The sequence below is a fragment of the Sinocyclocheilus grahami genome, unplaced genomic scaffold (genome assembly GCF_001515645.1).
Source record: "Sinocyclocheilus grahami isolate Dianchi unplaced genomic scaffold, SAMN03320097.WGS_v1.1 scaffold65.1, whole genome shotgun sequence".
Lineage (NCBI taxonomy): Eukaryota > Metazoa > Chordata > Actinopteri > Cypriniformes > Cyprinidae > Sinocyclocheilus > Sinocyclocheilus grahami.
Window position 1 is genome coordinate 330176 of NW_015505244.1, and position 20070 is coordinate 350245.

General features: G+C 35.1%; 1 protein-coding gene and 1 pseudogene across 1 annotated transcript in view; one reads left to right on the forward strand and one right to left on the reverse strand.

The window, feature by feature from the left end:
* Window positions 1-12518, forward strand: part of prex2 (phosphatidylinositol-3,4,5-trisphosphate-dependent Rac exchange factor 2) — a 134887-nt gene extending 122369 nt beyond the window's left edge. The window contains exons 38-40 of the mRNA XM_016271792.1: window positions 3562-3664; window positions 8001-8068; window positions 11492-12518. Coding sequence (XP_016127278.1) covers window positions 3562-3664; window positions 8001-8068; window positions 11492-11537 — 217 coding nt within the window. The 3' untranslated portion in view covers window positions 11538-12518. The remainder of the gene's footprint in view (window positions 1-3561; window positions 3665-8000; window positions 8069-11491) is intronic.
* A 4920-nt stretch (window positions 12519-17438) lies between these two features.
* On the reverse strand, window positions 17439-18557 carry LOC107584989 (craniofacial development protein 2-like; annotated as a pseudogene).
* Window positions 18558-20070: the final 1513 nt, after the last annotated feature.

Below are 20070 nucleotides of genomic sequence, written 5' to 3' on the forward strand. Positions count from 1 at the left end.
TGTTCTACAAAAAGGGTACAACATACAAACAATTACAAGAGAGAGAGAGAGAAAAAAATTGCCTGGTCGTGGAATTTCTTTTTTCTTTTCTTTTTTTGCCCATTGAATCTTGAGCCTTCCATGGGCTTGATCAAAGATATATATATATATATATATATGAATATATAAAATATTTTGAACATAATTAGTTTAATTAAATAATAATAATAATAAAATAATAAAGTTGAAATAATATAAAATATAAATATTAGATTAAAAAAACTGCCTTGGCAACTATCTGAAATAAGTATAAGCTGAAGTATTAAAATGTCTAAAACTGAATAAATAAAAATAAAAGTAAACCAAAATAAAAATAAATTAAAGTTGAATAAATATTTATAAAACAAAAAAGACAAGCACAAAAATGACTAAAACTAAAAGTAAAATTAAAGCTAAAATATAAGAATAAAAGCTAAATCAAAATAATTAATAAATAGTCAAACTTTTTTTTTTTTTTGGCTGAGTTTAGTACATAAATAATACTAAAATGACACACGTTTGCTTTTACTAGTTTTACCATAAACTCTTTCCACTTTCCTGCTACCAACCCTATAAGCTCATAAAATTGTTCTTCCGTGATGCTTTCTTCACTGCAAGTCATGTGGAGGTCAAAGTGGTGTATGACATGAGAGTATAAGGCCCTTTACACTTACTTTCAAGCATTCACTTTATTTGAGCAATTAAGGAACAGTAGGAATGCTACAGCCGAGAAGAGAAGGGACAGCTCAATCAGCCGTAAGACACTAAGGATCAATTTCGAGGTGTAGTTTGTTATCGTAAAGAGGTCACACAGTGCCCTTGACGCTCAATATGTGTCTGTCTATCAGAGTAACGGAAACACATAAATCAAGCCCACACTTTAGCAAGATTCACCTCTCTTTGCTGCTTCATGACGTGTCCTTGAGGTTTAAAATGACTGTACATGTGCGATATCAGTGGCTGATGTGAGGAACACTGGTGACTCTGAAATCTTTGTATCATGTTTTTTTTTTCTCTATTATAAATCAAGAGGATCGATCTATGAAATGCAATTGAGGGTAAAATACACCTAAGCGTCAGGTTAGTTTTGACATACTGTAGTCAGCAGTTTGCCAGAAAGAAACCCATTTGTTGCCAATTAAGGGCAAACAATCAAAGAGTGAAACAGGCAAAGAATCCTGATGCATTTTTTATAAAGACAAAACAGAAAACAAATCCATCCCCTGGTAAGTTTCATATATTCTAGTATCATAGCTAGACTCTTGAATATCTGCATATGGAGATCAAGCAAGAAAAAGCCTTTTTCTTGAGCCAAAGGTCAGTGCTTTTCTCACTTCAGAAGAACTGAATGATTGAATTCACAGATGAGAGCCATATAACACATCTGACACCTCTGCCTGTGAACACGTATATATATCACCAAAAATGAGATGGAAATGTCAAGCTGATGCATCATGGATATAGACAGTTTGACAGTGGACAAGCTATTAAATAACCAAATATCTTTCTGACGGATTCTGTGTTACAGCTCACCAGTTTTAAACAGTCTCCTCACAGGTATAAAAACATTAGCAGTGTCAGATATTGATTTTTTCATGATTGCTTCGTTGTTTATCAGATCTTCGTTCATGTTCTTGGTAATCTAAAATCAGTTTGGTATCTCTCTAAATAAGTCATCATTTATGTTTGTCATTTGGATTAGGTCTTATTGACCCAGACGCTGCTCATTGACTTTGTCTAGTGGTACCTCATAAAGCTCTTTTGGCCTTTTGGGAAATGAGAAATCAGATTTTTCATAATCTTTGGAAATAAATTAGTTCAGTGCACTATGAAAACACTCTAACTTTCAGAACTCAAACATTTCTCTCCAGTCTAAAAGACAGTTCAAAAGAATATAGAGAAAAAAATCAGTTCTATGTTATTTAGTGTTTTCTATTTTGTGTCAGTTTATTACATTTTTTATTTCAGTTTTAGTTTCATTATTAATTTGAGTATTTTAGCATTGCCAAAGTTAATGTGTTAAGCTAAATGAAATAAACATTTAGTTTTGCACATGGGTATTTAGATAACTTGTGACTAAACAGGGTTATGATAGTTTTGAATTATAGTAATTTCAGTTTTTATTTCTATTTTATGTTCTATGTAAGATTAGTTTTAGTATTTTCAGCGTTTGTTAGTTTGTTTTTATTTATCTATTTCAGTTTTGTTTTGTTTTTTAGTTTCATTACAACTTCAGCATTTTAGCACTACCAATGTTGATGCGTTAAACTAAACTAAATAAAAATATTCAGTTTTGCACATGGATATCTTGTTAACTTGCTACTAAACAGGGTTGTTGTATTTTATTATTTTTTTTAATTATTATTATTATTATTATTTTAATTTTAGTTTTTATTTCTATTTAATGTGCTGGGTTCAGTTTTAGTATTTTCAGTGTTTTATATTTTATATTTTTATATATTTTGTTATTTATATTTTAAGACTATGAAAGTTAATGTATGAAACTAACCTGGTGTTAATCAACTGGCATTTTCATCTAGTGACAGCATTTGTTTATTGTGAGTGGTTTATACATGTTTCATGTTTTATATTATGGCATGTATCACAAAACTACATTCAATTCATGCTTATCTTCATTTAATTTAGTTTTGGAGTCATGTTAAGCAAGAAAAGCTTTTTCCCCAGTTTCATAAAAAAAAAGTCTTCCTTTCAGATTACAGCTTATTAGGTTGAGAAGGTGCTTTCTAGTTTTGTGCGTCAGATGGTTATGGAAAGGGGTGTCATTTTGTCTTATTGACCCAGTGCATCAGCATGTCTAGTAGTAGCTCATAAATATATATTGGACTTTTGATTGGAATTATCTGTTTTATCTTACCCTGATTGGCTCCTTTCCCACTCATTTCTAGTGGTCACAGTCTTTTAGAGACTACATGCTTATAGTTCATCTTGGGGGATGTTTATTGGTCTCTTGGGACTGTTCGCTTTGGATGTAGTGGAGTGTGTGACTCTCACATCTGTTTGGCCACGCTGCCCTTTGACTGTCTGTTCAAATGTTAGTGGGATGTGAGTGGCATACACATGTTGTCAGAGAATGAAAGTGCATGTCATGCTTCATCTCGCTGGAATGACAGCACATCTGACAGGTCTTCCTGTTATCCAGGCTTTGGCACAGACTTATGAGACATCAGCCCGGACCGCACAAGCTTGTTAAATGCCTCGGCTTTCCTAATAGAGCCAAAATCTGTCCTCCATGCTGTAATCAGAATTTAGTTGTATTTATTTAGCTTCTCTGTTTTTTTTTATTAAATTATTAATTAAAAAAATCTCATCATAATTAATTAAATTAAAACAAGGCTAGTGGAACGTGATCTCTGATAAAATGAGCTTTTTTCTTCTTGAGTGTAATTACCCCCCTCATTTTTGCTATTGCTGCAATCAGCATCTGAATACTTTATAATATTTGATAAACAGTTATGATTGTACATTATAATGTGGAGTGTATGGTGCAAAACGCTGACCTGTACTATATTATTTGTCTTGCAGTTGTACTCTGAGTGTCACGCTGGAACAGGCCATTCTTCTGGCCCGCAATCACGGCTTGCCCCCACGATGCATCATGCAGGCCACTGACGTCATGAGGAAGCAGGTATGTTCTGTTCTTGGGTAACACTTTTGGCCCTGTAGACTTTTAGCCACGTTAAACTCCAAGCACACTTTTTCCACTTTTTTTTCCCCACTAACAATGTCCAACAGTACATGTACAGAACCATTCAAAAGTTGGGGGTCATTAAGGTTATTTTATTGTTTTTGAAAGAAGTCTCATGCTGTAAGACTGCATTAATTTGATCAAAAATATAGTAAAAACAGTAATATAGTAAAATATTGTTATTATATATTATTATAAGACATTAATATAATTTAAAATGACTGTTTTCAATTGTAATATATTTTAAAATGTCATATACTGTATTCCTGTGACAGCAAAGCTGCATTTTTAGCATCATTATTCCAGTTTTCAGTGTCACGTGCTCCTTCGGAAATCATTCAGTATGCAGATTTTGGGCTGAAGTAACATTTCTTTGAAAAATAGAAAGTTCAAAAGAAATTTATTTGAACTCGTGGTCTTCATTCGTAATTCAGATGTCATCATAAATGTCTTCAATGTCTTATAAAATAAGTCAATGTCAATGTTTTGATCAATTTATTTGATAAAAAAAAAAAATACTGACCCTAAACTTATTAATAATAGTGTACATATACATCACATTATAATTATCTGAAATGTGTTAATAACATTTTTTGATGGAAGTGACATTGGAAACAATTTTGACTTTCAAATGCTAATTTCATAGCTAGTATCTTATGTATCCTAAATACACAACATTAAATAATATTTATTTTCTTGTGCATAATAACAATAATATAAAAAAATACTCAAGTCACTTTAAATGTGATTTCCATATAACAAAAACAAAAAAGCTGAAATCTGTAAAGATCGAAGAACCCTATTACTGGTTGTCTACTCAACGTTATGTTAGCTCTCTGTAGAATGGACCATTTTTTTAATATTTTTATTTTATAAACCCATGTTTTCTCATTTAAAGCTTCTACTGGGAAATTCATTTATATGGTTTGGTTTCAAAGTGCCATTTCCAGCAGAGAAAAAGATGGGCTAATATCTACCTCTGCTTTTTAATGTTTTCTGAATTTTATGGACCCCGTTAATTTATTGGGAATTACAGTTGCAAAAAAATCTAAACATTAGGCCACCGTGTTCATTTCGAGGAGGATTTCTTTTTATCAAAGGCCTGTTTAATTATTTTGGGAACTGTAACAAGCTTAACTGCCTTGGTTTGCTTTCTCTCATTTCGGTTTCTCTACATGGCTATTAACATAAGCTCTTCCTCCCTCCGGTCTGGAAGGAGGATAGACGCTCATGAAATGAAGTCTCGCTACCTTTCATTTAGAAAGTGGAAGATTACCTAACCATTTTCACCCTAGCCTTGAAGTGTCCTTCATGAAGTTATGGATGAAACTGACAGGGTCTGCTCTTTTGATATCATTAAGCTATGGAGACTTGTATAGAGGGCTAGGACAGCTGCTCTGTCAGCTCTGAAGAAATGAAACTTCAAGGTGGCTCTGAGTCATGAGAGGCAAAGACTAGAGAGCCCTTGACAGTAACTCAGATATCTTTCAAAAGAGTACAATAGGGCAGTGTTTCTCATCTCATGTGTTAGCCAATGTGTCATTTATACATTTACTGTAAGTTTTAATCATTATTTAATAATAAAAGTAGTAATATAAATAACTAAAGTAAATGTTATTTATGTATTCAAAGTAATATTAAATAGTCATAATTAATTTAAATAAATTAATTATGAATACGTGTATGCACATATACAGAATAAATCATTGATTTGCATATACACTGTCACAAAACTGATCATGACACATGAATTATTTTTCCATGCATTCCACTTCTGGTGTTATCAATGCATTTGCTGTCAATTTTAATCATTAATTAATAATACAAGTAGTAATAAAATGATTTAAGTGTTTTTATGTAAAGTAATTTTAAATAAACAAAATTACAATGAATTAAAATTAAATTAATTAATAATAATTATTAATAGATACGATAGCTAGAACATGTCAAACCACTACATTATAGGGACTTTATGAGTAACTATTTATCTTTCACCTGAGGATAGCCATACTTTTTATAATATATATTCGCATACCTGATTTTAAAACTGCTGAATTCATATAATATGTATGGCATATAATATGTGATGTTCTGGACTGCCTTTGGGTGATGACTCCTTACCTGCGGCGTCCAGGCTCCAAAATGACTTTATAAATATAAATATGAATGACTGTCGTCAGAGCTCCCCCTGGCTGACTATTTATTATTATTCACTAATTCGTACCTCGCAGCAAGACTTAAAAGAGACTCATCCATTATAATGCCAGGAACTCACTGAGTAACAGAAAGGGACACTGACGAATAGCTCATTTATGCAGTTTCTGTGTATAAACACTAAATTGCTGAACTGCTAAAATGAGTTAACCATATTTTTAGGGAAGTGATTGTTAAAAAAAGGTTATCAAGAAGTTGGATAATCTTCTCAGTGTCTGTAGACAACTGCTCTTTGTGTTCTTGCCCTCTCATATCTCAGTTCTTCTCATCAACGTCCAGCTGTATCTTTTAAAGTCCCAGGAAAGCAGTAGGCGAAGCGGCTGACTCTGGTGGTGTAATTGCTGATGTTATCGTGGCATGATAAGGGACTGACCATGGTGCCGCCCATGTCTGAGGCACTCACTGGTCAGCAGTCGTTGGAGAGGCAGTGTACCTGTACGCTGAAGCTCTGCACTCACAATCACAGCTGTGTTTATGCGGCAGTAACATCCCCCGCTGCTGATGCATCCCGCTCCAGATGCACCTGCCGAGACGCCTCATGTCAAACCAAACTGCAGAGCTATTTGTGGAAACAGCTAGGCAAATGTTTGTAAAATGTGCAAGATGCACGTTTTCATTCCTAAGTCAAGGCACAGGTGGCCATTTTTTCATTTTGACGTGCTAGGATTCCGCAGTCAAAACGCTCTCAGTTAAACAGTCCTGTGAATAATTTAGCATCGGACGTTCGTTTAGTTGGCCGCATCTTACTCACAGCAAACGACTCTGGATGTTCTATGAGTATGTATGTTTTATATTCTAATTTACAAACAAGTCCATCTAACACATTTGACAAGGCCAGTGTTCATGAACGGTGACGACGGATGCGGCTTGTAAGTCACAGGTTCAGCTGGCTGGCAGGACTCTACTGCTGCTCTTTTTATATGAAATATGAGCCACAGCATCTATGAAGGATGGCAGAGCTGGCTGACTTGGGCAACCAAAGAGGAAAAAACAGATGATCTGTTCAGAATAGGAAATGATTATATGAATTATTTAAAAATAGAAGAAAAACCAGTGCATATTTATAAAAAAAAAAAAAATTCCTTGGTACAGAAATAGACGTACATTAAAAAAATTGGATGATTTAATTTCAGTACATGTATGGGGTTGGGCGTATATTTGTATTTGACAACACATAAAATATTATACATTATATATGTGTGTGTGTGTGTGTGTGTGTGTGTGTGTGTGTGTGTGTATATATGTATATGTATATATATGTTTTTTTTCCCCCACCGTCGGTTGACCAGTTAGATCAAACCAACAATCAAGTTGCAAACAAATATAGGCTGGGGACATAACACATGAAATATAGCTGATAACACCATGACAACTCCTGAGCTATGAAAGAGCAACCTCTGGGGGAAAAAACATCCCGTGTGTGTGTGTGTGTGTCAAATATACATACATTTATGATTAGAATATATATTGATATATATTATATAATAAATATTTTTACACATAACATTTTATTATATATTCAAACGGTATAAATATATTACATATAATCTATCAGCCATGATGAAAGTTTTTATTTGTATGAAAACTCAGGATGACGATACAATGTGTTAATTATGTTAATTTATTATATAGCATAATGGAAAAATGTATGCAATTAATCAAGCCTCCTGACCGTTTGTAAATTAAATTATGAAGAGCTTTTCTACCATCAGAGCAATTCAAGCTTAAAATACTACGTAAATGCAAAACATTTTCAAGCCTCATCAAAGATAAATTCATCTCAGGTCAATTAATCTTAGATTAATTATTTGGTATATCATGTAATTAATTCAACTAAAATATTTAGACATTTTAGGTGGATTTTTTTTTTATTCCCACTATAATGTTGTTTTTGTTTTTTTAGACTGGATATTTCATAATATTTCCATAGCAATATACAACACAGCTTGAATGACGCCACTTCTCACCTTTGACCGACTGGACACAGAATATGTTTATGCTTATTTAAAGAAGAACTGTTCTTACTGGCCTGAAAGTCATTTATAATTATGGCTCTTTTTAGGGAGCAAGAGTGCAGAACTCGGCCAAGAACCTGGGAGTGAGAGACCGCACCCCATCAACAGTGCCAAGGTAACCAGAGCGACCCGCACACCACTTTCCTGAATCACACACACACACACACACACACACACACACACACACACGTTTACATTTGTGAAAAGTGGGGACTCTCCATAGGCGTAATGGTTTTTATACTGTACAGACCGTATATTCTATTGCCCTTTACGAGCCCTACCCCTAAACCTACCCCTCTCAGGAGACTTTGTGCTATTTCAGATTTTCAATACACTCCATTCTGTGTGATTTATAAGCGTTTTGAAAAGTGGGGACATGGGGTAATGTCCTGAAAAGTCACCTTCTCCTTGTAATACCTATGTCATACCTTTGTCATTATACAAATTGATGTCCTCATTTGTAACAAAAACGCGTAAACACACACACACACACATACACATAATTTCAGTCCCTTCCCATTCACACTGTGGTTTTCACTAACTTTTCATAAAATGTGCATGAAATAATTTTAGACCTAAATGCCACAGTTCAAAGATTTACACATTTCAGAGTAATGTTTAGGCCGCCAGAATTATTACAGCACTATATTGACAGGCCTCAAATACACATAATTTCAGTCCCTTCACATTCACACTGTGGTTTTCACTAACTTTTCATAAAATGTGCATGAAATAATTTTAGACCTAAATGCCACAGTTCAAAGATTTACACATTTCAGAGTAATGTTTAGGCCGCCAGAATTATTACAGCACTATATTGACAGGCCTCAAATATTCTAATGAGAGGTTTGCTGTAAACCTCAAAGTGTTTGGAATGGTTGTGGGTGAATTTCTATTTTTGGTGAGCTATTACGTTAAAGCTATTTAATGTGCAGGCTTATTTTTTATAATGAAGTCATTTCAGCCTAAGGTGGGCTATCTGGTCTACTTTTAAAATAATTTAAAGGGATAGTCCACACAAAAATGAAAACTCTGTTATTATTTACTTCCCCTCATGTCGTTCTATAAATAAATGAATGATTGAATGTATGTATGAATGAATGTAATTGCAATATTTTTTTCCGAGAAAAAAGTCAGAATTGTAAGATATAAACTCTGACTTTTAAAAACTATAAAATCCTGAGTTTATTTCTCAAAATTCTGAGTTTGCATCTTGCAGTTCTGACTTTTTTCTCTAAATTCTGAGTTTACATTTTGCAATTCAGTTTTTTGTTTTCGCCACAGAATAAAAAATAAAAAGTTAATTGCAGCATTTATCTCACAAGTTTTATTTTTCCCTCCAATTGCAACTTCTCAGAATTGCGCGTTTATATCTCACAATTGCTCATCTCTTTATATATCACAATTCTGACTTTGTCTTGCAATTCTGACTACATATCTTGGCGTTCTCAGAATTGTGAGATAGAAAATCACAATTACCTTTTTTTTCAATTTTTATCCTGTGGCAGAAACAAGCTTCCATATCTTATAATAAAAATAAGATCTTAAAAAAGATATTTAAAAAAATGTTGGTAACCAAATGGTGTCGGGTCACATTGACTTCTATGGAATGGACTAAGAAATACTATTCAGGTCAAGTGAACCCGAAACTGATTGGTTACCATTTTTGGGTGGACTGTCTCTTTAAGATTAAAGTTTGAAAATCTCCCTGACTTCACAGAATATTCAGCATTTAAATACAACAATATCAACATTGTAATATGTGCATATTGAATTGTGATGGGCTTCATTTTTGCATCTTTTTACTCATATTAAATTGTGCAGAAGTTTAAAACCTATAGCTCAACTACAGCTACTGAATAACATGATTTGTTTGCTGTCTTGCAAGGGCTGATATTTCTTTCTGCAACTGCAAATCTAGTATTGTAAATGTATGTGTGCTTTTCAAATAGCCTTTAGTGTAGTAATAAGTGGTGCACAGTTTTACTGAAGACAGAAACTCGGGAACAGCTGTTTTACATTTATTCTTCAAATAAACCCCTGGAGTAGAACCGTGCGAAACAAAATATACAGCATTCTTGCAAATGTGCGCATTATTTTGTATTCCTCCATATGCAATGAAATTGAACAGAAACCTGGGGTATTAAATACACAGAACATATTATTCAGCTTCAAATGCATGTCCTCTAGTAGAACAGCCATCACATTACTGCAGGTATGTGCGAGTGTGTGTGTGTGTGTGTGTGTGTGTGTGTGTGTGTGTGTGTGTGTGTGTGTGTGCACGCACAAACGAGAGAGAACATGTACGAGAGCCCGACTCTTTTTCCTGCAGGAAAACAGAATGAGACATACATTAAAAACAGACCCACTCATTCTTTCTCAGCAGGTACAAAACTCCAGCGTAAACTCTAATCTGTCACAGTCACTTGAGGTCTGTAGGGAGATGCAGACCCTCAAGACAATGACTCATAGCTTTTAATAGCATGTTATATGTGATCATTGCTGCGCGGCTTGTTTATTTGGCATATAACAAATGCTGCCTAAATCCAAGGATTTGTATTTAACCTTTTTAAAATTCACTGCAGCTCAGAAGGAAAGTTATTAGCTTGTTTATTACATACATTTAAGTGTATGTGTTCAGTTTCTTGCATCATTTACATTAGCAAGTTGCTTTCTAAAAAAAACATAATGAATGTCAACTATAGTATTACATCCTGTCGTAACTAGGCACAATGTGACAGTCTATCCACATTGTATAACATGACATAATCATAACCAATTAGAACGCGTGGTTTTAAATATACAGCTAAGTAGAAAAGGATTTTGGACCAATCAGATTACACTGAGGGCGGGGCTATTCAACAATTGTTATTAACCCACTGCAACTTAATTATTTATAACTGTTATAAAATTATGGTTTAAAATGTCTATAAGTTTTAATTTTAAATTTTTTTAGTTACATTTTTTAAAGAAATTAATACTTTTATTCAGCAAGGATGCACTAAATTGATTCAAAGTGACAGAAAAAATATGATTCAAAAGATTTCAATTTCAAATAAATGCTGTTCTTTTGAATTTTCTGTTCATCAAATAATCTGGAAAAATATCAGTGTTTACACAAAACTGTTAAGCAGCTGAACTGTTTTTAACATTGATAATAATAAGAAATGTTTCTTAAGCAACAGATCAGCATATATATTAGAATGATTTCTGAAGGATCATGTGACACTGAAGACTGGAGTAATACCGGCTGAAAATTCAGCTTTGCTATCACAGGAATGACTTACATTTTAGAATATATTAAAATAGGAAAACATTATTTTAAATGCAAATAATATTATCTCGTAATGTTGTTTTTACAGTGTTTTTGATCAAATAAATTCATTCTTTCTAAGCATAAGATACTACAAGAAAAACAATCTTACCAACCCCAAACCTTTTAATAGTACTATATAAAAAATGTTTTCTTAAATATTTTACAAGTATATATAATATATATATTTTATATTTTAAAATTGTTTTTTAATTTCATTAACAGATTGTACAAACTGTGCCAGCCTCCACCTCCTGACGGCGACCCCTGAACCCACATCTTCAACTGATCTGGCCAAGCTCTGGTCCAACTCCAGACGACACACACATTGTCCACGTCAAGAGACCCACTGGACGTTCACCCTCACTCTTGCTCAGAGGCAGATCTGTCCCCTCAACTCAAAGGATTCACAGCGTAATATCTATTTGACTTTTGTCAGAGCTTTTTAAAGGCACCATTATTTTTTTGTTTCATGCTTTGCTACGACGCATCTCATTCTAGACCGAAGATCAAACAAACAGGATGTCTGATCTCCCAGCTGCTGTCAAGTCATTCACATCAATTGAGTGTCAGTCATAATGTCTGTTTCAAATACCTTTGTGCTTTGTGTAAAAAAAAAACAATAATTGCACAGTGCTTTATTCTCTGTATGTTAAGGGGTAACTTTTGTTTATAGTTCCTGTTTGGACATACCATCAAAAAGCCTCATTGCAACTGTATGTGCATTTTTTTTTTTTCATCTATTTTCATAAAAATCTTTAACATATGTATAGGTTTGGCTTTCACGTTATTAGGTTTCTCAACTTAGAGTTTATTAACACCATAGTGCATTAAGCTACATGTTGCAGTCTCAGTGAATCTGGAGTGACATACAGTACTGGAAAGTTCGTACGACATGGTCATCAGTGTTGTAGATTTATATATTTGTCACACTTACATAGGTATATAAGTCATTTTGTCTCCACATTTAAAATATTCAGTACTCAGGACAGGAGTTGTTATATGTTATATGTTGCTTAAAATAACACATTAATCAATCATTACTATGCAATATTGAGAAACCGCTCTAAACAGGAATGGTTTATTAACTCCACAAGTTCCATTTTGAGAAATTAAGATATTTTATAAAATACATCTGTCTGACTTAATATGCTCTTGATAAAAGCAGCAAGAAGGGAACATTCATTCATGTGAAAATATTACTGTAAAAAAGTTTTCACTGAAAAAGACAGTTATTTATTTTGTCATAAAACGAACCCATTTCGAGATTTCTTTTTTTAACCTGAAAACCCGATTGATTTCCCAATTATTACAATAAATTGTAATGTCAAATTGTAATTAATTTCAAATAAAAATGTTTAAGAGAAAACACAATCATATTCCTTATATAAAAATCCTTCAGTTTTTGATGGAGCTGTGTGACTAAATATTTACGGAAAAGACTTTAACAGTGATTTTGATTTAACTTTGTGCTGCAAATCTGTCTCAGATCTCTCCAGTGAATGTATTTAGTTTGCGTTTGACAGTATGCATGTGTTGAGTGCACACAAACTCCCAGCTGCTTTATGTGTGGTGCTGTGCTGTCATCCATCAAATGTGTAGCTGGTATCAGACCAGTTAAAGTCTTCAGGAATTTCACTAATGGCCTCTGTATGTAGGCAACTGTCTTTGACAAACATTGTTTGCCTGTCATAATTTTCCCAGGCTCATTGTCACTTGCAAGTTTTGTAAATGGTTTCCAGATGTTTTGTAATAACTTAGTGACACCAATATATAGTGACACAAATGGACTTCATGCCTATGATTAAATTGAAAAAAAAGAAGAAAAAAAAAAATTTAAATATAAATTATTGCATAGAATTATTATTATTATAGACTTTCCGATCCCATATATATATATATATATATATATATATATATATATATATATATATATATATATATATATACAGGTGTGAGAACATTTAAAATCCTTCAGTTTTTGATGGAGCTGTGTGACTAAATATTTACGGAAAAGACTTTAACAGTGATTTTGATTTAACTTTGTGCTGCAAATCTGTCTCAGATCTCTCCAGTGAATGTATTTAGTTTGCGTTTGACAGTATGCATGTGTTGAGTGCACACAAACTCCCAGCTGCTTTATGTGTGGTGCTGTGCTGTCATCCATCAAATGTGTAGCTGGTATCAGACCAGTTAAAGTCTTCAGGAATTTCACTAATGGCCTCTGTATGTAGGCAACTGTGTTTGACAAACATTGTTTGCCTGTCATAATTTTCCCAGGCTCATTGTCACTTGCAAGTTTTGTAAATGGTTTCCAGATGTTTTGTAATAACTTAGTGACACCAATATATAGTGACACAAATGGACTTCATGCCTATGATTAAATTGAAAAAAAAGAAGAAAAAAAAAAATTTAAATATAAATTATTGCATAGAATTATTATTATTATAGACTTTCCGATCCCATATATATATATATATATATATATATATATATATATATATATATATATATATATATATATACAGGTGTGAGAACATTTGGACAGCTTTTTTCCCTTAATAAAAGAAATCATAATTTAAAAACTGCATTTTGCATTTACTTGCATTATCTTTGTGTAATATAAAAATTTGTTTGATGATCTGAATCTTTTAAGTGTGACAAATATGCAAAAACGTACAAAAACAGGAAGGGGGCAAAAACCTTTTCACACCACTGTATATATATATATATATATATACACACAGTATATACATATTTGACATTATTTATATATGTGGTGAACAAAAGTTTTAGCAAGACTTGAATGCTGTATTGTATGTGAGCCAACTCTGGAACTATTTGTTTTAAAAAATGGTTTAGGGGCCGTTCACACAAAATGCGTAAAAAGCAAACAAACATATTTTTTTCATTCTACTGCCCTGCGTCTCGCAATTACGTGTTTAGTGTGAATGGCCCCTATACGTATTAATCATATTACGTATGATTATTACGTATAGCATTTTTAAAAATATCTTTTAATAACTTTTTTTGTTAAAAATGTATTTACTTATTAATCCATTCTTGAACAGCAATCATAGTTTTCATAAATAATAGGCCACTTATTAATGGTTACATCATTTTTTTTAAAAAGTAGAATGCATCGCAGAATGAAATGTGATGCTTATGTATTTTAATGCATTATACTTTTGAAACTGGGATAGGTAGCCTAAGAATTATAATACATTATAGTAATGTGGCTGATTTTCGTATACATACTAGATTAGGCTATAAACCATAAGGAATTCATAAGAATTCTTTATAATGCAAGTTTCATAAAAAGTACGTGTATGTGAATTTAATAATGACACTTACTGTGTGTAAACAACGAGGGCGGGTCTCTCAGACCTGAACAGCCAATGAATAAACATTCATGCAAGGTGTAATGTTTTTGATTGGCTTTGAGAAGAAGCCGTCGCCAGCTACTCTGCCGAGACCGGAGGAGGGATAGTCCCATCCGATAAGATAGTGCCCAAACCGAGGAGGGAGGACGCAAACCCTGGTACTTTCAGCATGTGCTGGAGCAGCAGCCGAGCTCTCAGCGCTGGATGTCCGCTCACTGCCCGCTAGAGATCCGTCCGCACTCCGCAATCCCGCACGTTTGAAGATGCTTGGCGATATTTAACGATATCTAAACCCATTGCTGTTTAACGCAACACATTCTCATGGCGTCTCTACAGCAGTCAAGAATTCAGTCATACCTTGAGAAGAATAAGATCGGACCCCTGGAAAAAAAAAGAAAAAGGACAAAATGGAGTAAATGTAACAATGCAGACAACATTTACAGCATGCTTATACGCCTTGAAATTAATATAATTAAATCTACCTGCACTTAATTAAGGACTTGAACTATCTTAATATTTCCAGTAGAGTGACATACTATGTGGGAATTGAGGATCGAGTTATACTCTAGCTGGTTTGATTAGCATTCACTGTTTTGCCTGAGCACTTTTTTTTTTTTTTTGTGTTCATTGCATGCTGTACCTAAAGTGTGTTATTTCTGCACCACTAGCATCATCAAACAGGATGTATAAGTAATTTATGTATATTTTATGTGCAGTGATTTACTCTTTTTCTTGTTCACACTCTTTGCCTTTAGTGGTTCATTTTAAAAGGTGACTAATGAATAGTCTCAAATAATATGGTCCAAGGTTGCTTGCATAATAATTGTAAAAGAGATGCCAAAATGCTGTTTAAATAGTTTTATATGGAGTACAGCATGTCAACTTTCCAAAGGTATTTAATGTCAATTAAACCCCATTACTGATAATGTATTTTTGAGAAGTGATATTTAGTTCAACAGCACTGTGTGCATTAGTGTCAGGGATTTTCCTGCAGGTTAAACCATTATGCCAGTAGGTGGCATCAAGTGACAAGTGAACAATTTAACAAGTCTTTATGAGTCATTTAAATCCTTTATTCAACGATTCCTTCAAACTCATCGATCAAACACATTGCATACTTCCCTACTATATATTAGGCAAAATACTGAGTGCAAAAAGACGACTTTTTCCCCCATTCATTAGTGAAGAGATATTTTATGACACCCAAGATCTGTATTGAGAAATATATATATTTTTTTCATTCTGTACAGTTTGTAACTGTAACTTAAAGTTCTTTCTTCTTCTTCTTCTTCTTCTTCTTCTTCTTCTTCTTCTTCTTCTTCTCCACCCACACTAAAAAGTGTATTGGGCGACGAGAGCTCTCCAGCGAATGTGATCAAGGGCCAGATCATTGGCTTCTTCCCATGTGATGTTTAGGTAACTGAGGTCATTGATGAAGGTTCGGTGCCAGGTCAATCGTGGTTGACCCCTGTATCGTCATCCTCCAGGTGGAACGCACTGGTGGAATGCGGCTGCTTTCCATCCATATAATGTGTCCAGCCAGCCACAGGCTGCAGTATGTAATCATTATGCTAAGGCTTGGCATATTGCTTCGTCGCAGAACTTCCTCATTGGTTATGTGATCGTAGTATCGAATACGTAGTATTCTTCGCAGACAGCGCTGATTTTTCGGCACTAATGTGTAATCCGACCTTCGCTGCTTTTTCATGCAAGCTTGATGTTATTTCCTGTAAATGGTAACTGTTTTCAGCGAGCAGAGCTATATCATCCGCAAAATCAAGATCAGTGAGGCGGTTCTGTCCATCTCAATCAATGCCTGCATTTGGTCTTACCATAGCCTTCCTCATGGCAAAATTTAGGGCCACTATGAATAAAAATGGTGACAAGATACATCCTTGTCTTACACCGGTCTCAATGGCAAAGAAGTCAGTGTGGCCTATATCTGTCTTGACGCAGCAGCTGGAATTGTTATACAATGATTGGAAGACAGATATGAATTTTCTTTGGCACACCATACAATTGTAAAATATGCCATAAAGATTCACGAAGGAAACTATCAAAGGTTTTCCTGAAATCGACAAAATTGATGGAAAGTGGACGTTTATACTCTACGCATTGTCCAATGATGTTTCGTAAAGCATAGATTTGCTTGCTGCTTGAGCGTCCTTTCCGGAAGCCAGCCTGTTCTTCTCGGAGATGTTTGTCAACGGCTGCCTGCAATCGTCTTAGGAGACTGTGGAAAACACTTTTCCTGGTACTGACAGGAGGGTTATGCCATGCCAATTTGTACATTCTATTTTATTCCCTTTTTTTGGTAGTTTAATGATAGTACCCTTTTTCCAGTCTTCAGGAACAGCTTGCATCTGCCAACACGCGTTAAAGAGATCTGTAAGCTTCGCAACTACAATGGGACCACCATATTTTAGAAATTCTGCCTGAATTTTATCCAAACCAGCTGCCTTATTTGATTTCTGTAACTTTATGGCAATTTGAACTTCTTCTGCTGTTATATTGCCTTGTACCACATCTAGCTCCTCCTGCGCTTCCTCCTTACCAAAGTCATAGGTGTTTAAGGGAAGCGGCTGATTTAATGTCTCTCTGAAGTATTCGACCCATCGGTCGTTCTGTTCCTCCCTGGTAAGGAGCAACTTACCATTCTTGTCTTTGATTGGAACAGAGGAACTACTCCAGGCTCCTGATAGGTCTTTAATGATTCGGTACAGGGTGTGGGTATCATTTCGATCTGGGCTTCTTTGCATTTCTTCTCTAACCAATCTTTCTTATCTCGCCTACAGGTCAGCATATGCACATGATGCTGTTTTCTTATCCTCAACCTCTTGTGTTTGATCCCACTTCTTTTTGGTCTTCTTCCTTAGGTCAATCAGGGCCCATGATCTATCCTGAATCCATTCTTCCTTCCGCCTTCTCTCCTTTGGCCAATCACTTCTTGCGCACAAGTGGTCAGTGTTTCCTTGAAGTCTTGCCATTTTGACTCTTATCTCTGTCACATCAGTTAAAGCCTGAAATCGATTGGAAAGCTGAAGGGTGAAGACAGCTGCAATATTTTGATCTTTAAACTTTTCAATTGCAAATGGTCGGACAGTTTCAGATCTTCCTTCATGTCGTCGTAGTTTGAGCTTAAGATTTATACGGACCAAGTAATGATCTGAATCAAAGCAGTCCTCCACCTTCGACTAATGCAAACAGGATCAATCTCATTAAATGTGAGTCCATTTGGTGAGCGCCATATCATCTTGTGAATGAACTTATGTTGGAAAAAGGTGTTTCCTACACAAAGGTTGTTATATGTGCAAAATGACAACAACCGTTCACCATTATCTGACAGGCATTTCGATGATGCGAAAGGGCCAATGATGTCTTCGAAACCCTGGTGGTCACTGCTGAACTGGGCATTCATGTCTCCAATAACGATTTTGAGATCATGTCTCGGTAATTCGTCAATCATGACCTGTAGCACATCATAGAACTCCTCCTTTTCAACGTTATTTGCTTCCTCGGTTGGTTCGTAAACCTGAATGACTGTTGTCCGTAAATGGGCTGATGCAAAATGGGCCGTGATGATCTGATCGCAAACTGGTTTCCACCCAACCAGGGCACGTATTGCTTGTTTCCCGAGAACCAGTCCAACCCCACAGATGTGTTTTTTGGCATTACAGGATCTTCTTTGCATCACTTGTCATTTCACCACTGCCTGTCCAGCGTACTTCACTGATACCAAGCAAATCTATTTGATGTTGCTCAAATTCCTTAAGTAACTGATTTAACCGACCGCTTTGGTGGAGTGTACGTACATTCCAAGTTCCCATTCGGGTGATCCTCTTTGCAGTATATGTCGTATCCGTCATCAGGCGCTGGAGTCCACAGTGGGTTTGGTCAAACACCTTCATATTGGGATCTAGGTACCTAGGGTACGAGGTTCTGCGTTCAATTTCATTCGATGCATTTTATCTTGTCGTTTCTGTAGCAAAAAATTTTTTTTTACAGGGTCGGGTTGCTAGCCCAACTCACAACCCTCCTCCTTTCGCATCCGGGCTTGGGACCACAATGGAGGAGTAACTTAAAATACTACTTCTAATAAGATTCTAAAGAATAAGTTACATATGTTATATGACAATATGGCTAATATGGTACGCCTGGATTAAATTCAGACTACTCACATTCATACTATAAAAAATTTACTTTTTTAACAGTTATTAAAAAGAAGTATCAAGTTAAGAAAGCAGAGGCGTCATGCCCATTCAAAGTGTGGGTCACATGACGACCCCCCCCCCAAGTCGTGCCCCCTCAAAATGAATGAATACATGACGCCCCTGCAAGAGAGTATTTGATTTTGGACACTGCCTGTTTTTGTGAGTGAGTTATTGAATCGTACACTCAACCAATTTGTTCTTAAACACTGATTCATCCAGGAATGAAACACCACTACTGTTTTGAACTGCTTTGACTTAGTTTGGAACTATTTTAATTAGCAGAGCAAAATAGACAAAATATAAAAGCAACATCACATAATTGTACTAGTGGTCTGTCAACATTTGTGTTGAGTCCAAAAACAAAAACAAAAATTAAGTGAATAAGTGAATAGCAAATAAGTATGCATTGTACACATGCTGACCATGACTTTGTTTTGTATTGACCAGTTTTTTTCAAATATTTGAGAACTTCTGGCTATAGATTCCTTGAGCTGCAACTGTCATTGTGAAGCTCCTCAGTCTCCCACAAGTGACAGATTGAATGCTACATCAGCACATAGAATATCGATAAAACTAATTGGCTGAAGAATCATTGCATTTCCTGCTTGTAATTGAAAATGACACCCACCACAGGCAATTGAAACCTCAAGAACCGTTCAGTCTGGGTTGGTATATCTCAGTGGGTAATATAGACATATCAAGTTTCAGCCAAAAAGTTCAGATGGGATTGAGAGCCTATAACTTAATGGGATATCATTGGGGGATGTATGACAGCGAACCATTTTCTGTCATTCAATAGTCAACCTTAAATGAAACAGAAATGTGTAGGCTGTGTAGGTCTTGTTAAGACTTTGTTAATTACAGCACAGCAGAGGGTCTGCACACACACACACACACACACACACACACACACACAGCTCTGTACAGTACCCTGAGGAGAGACACACACTCACAGCAGGGTTGGATAATGGAGAGGAGATAGAGAGTTCCATCTCTTGCCTTTAATTTATAGAGGTTTCTTGGTGGTCTGGGCAGTAATTAATATTTCAGTGACCTGAAGACACTGACACTCACAGCGTGAGCTCCCCTCTGGTGATCTTGAGCAAATGCCCTGCATTACAAGACAAGCTCACCTGATAGTCCGAAGCTAAATAAATACAATATTAAGTGGATAGCATGATCAAATCATGGCCAAATCAAACATGTCTGA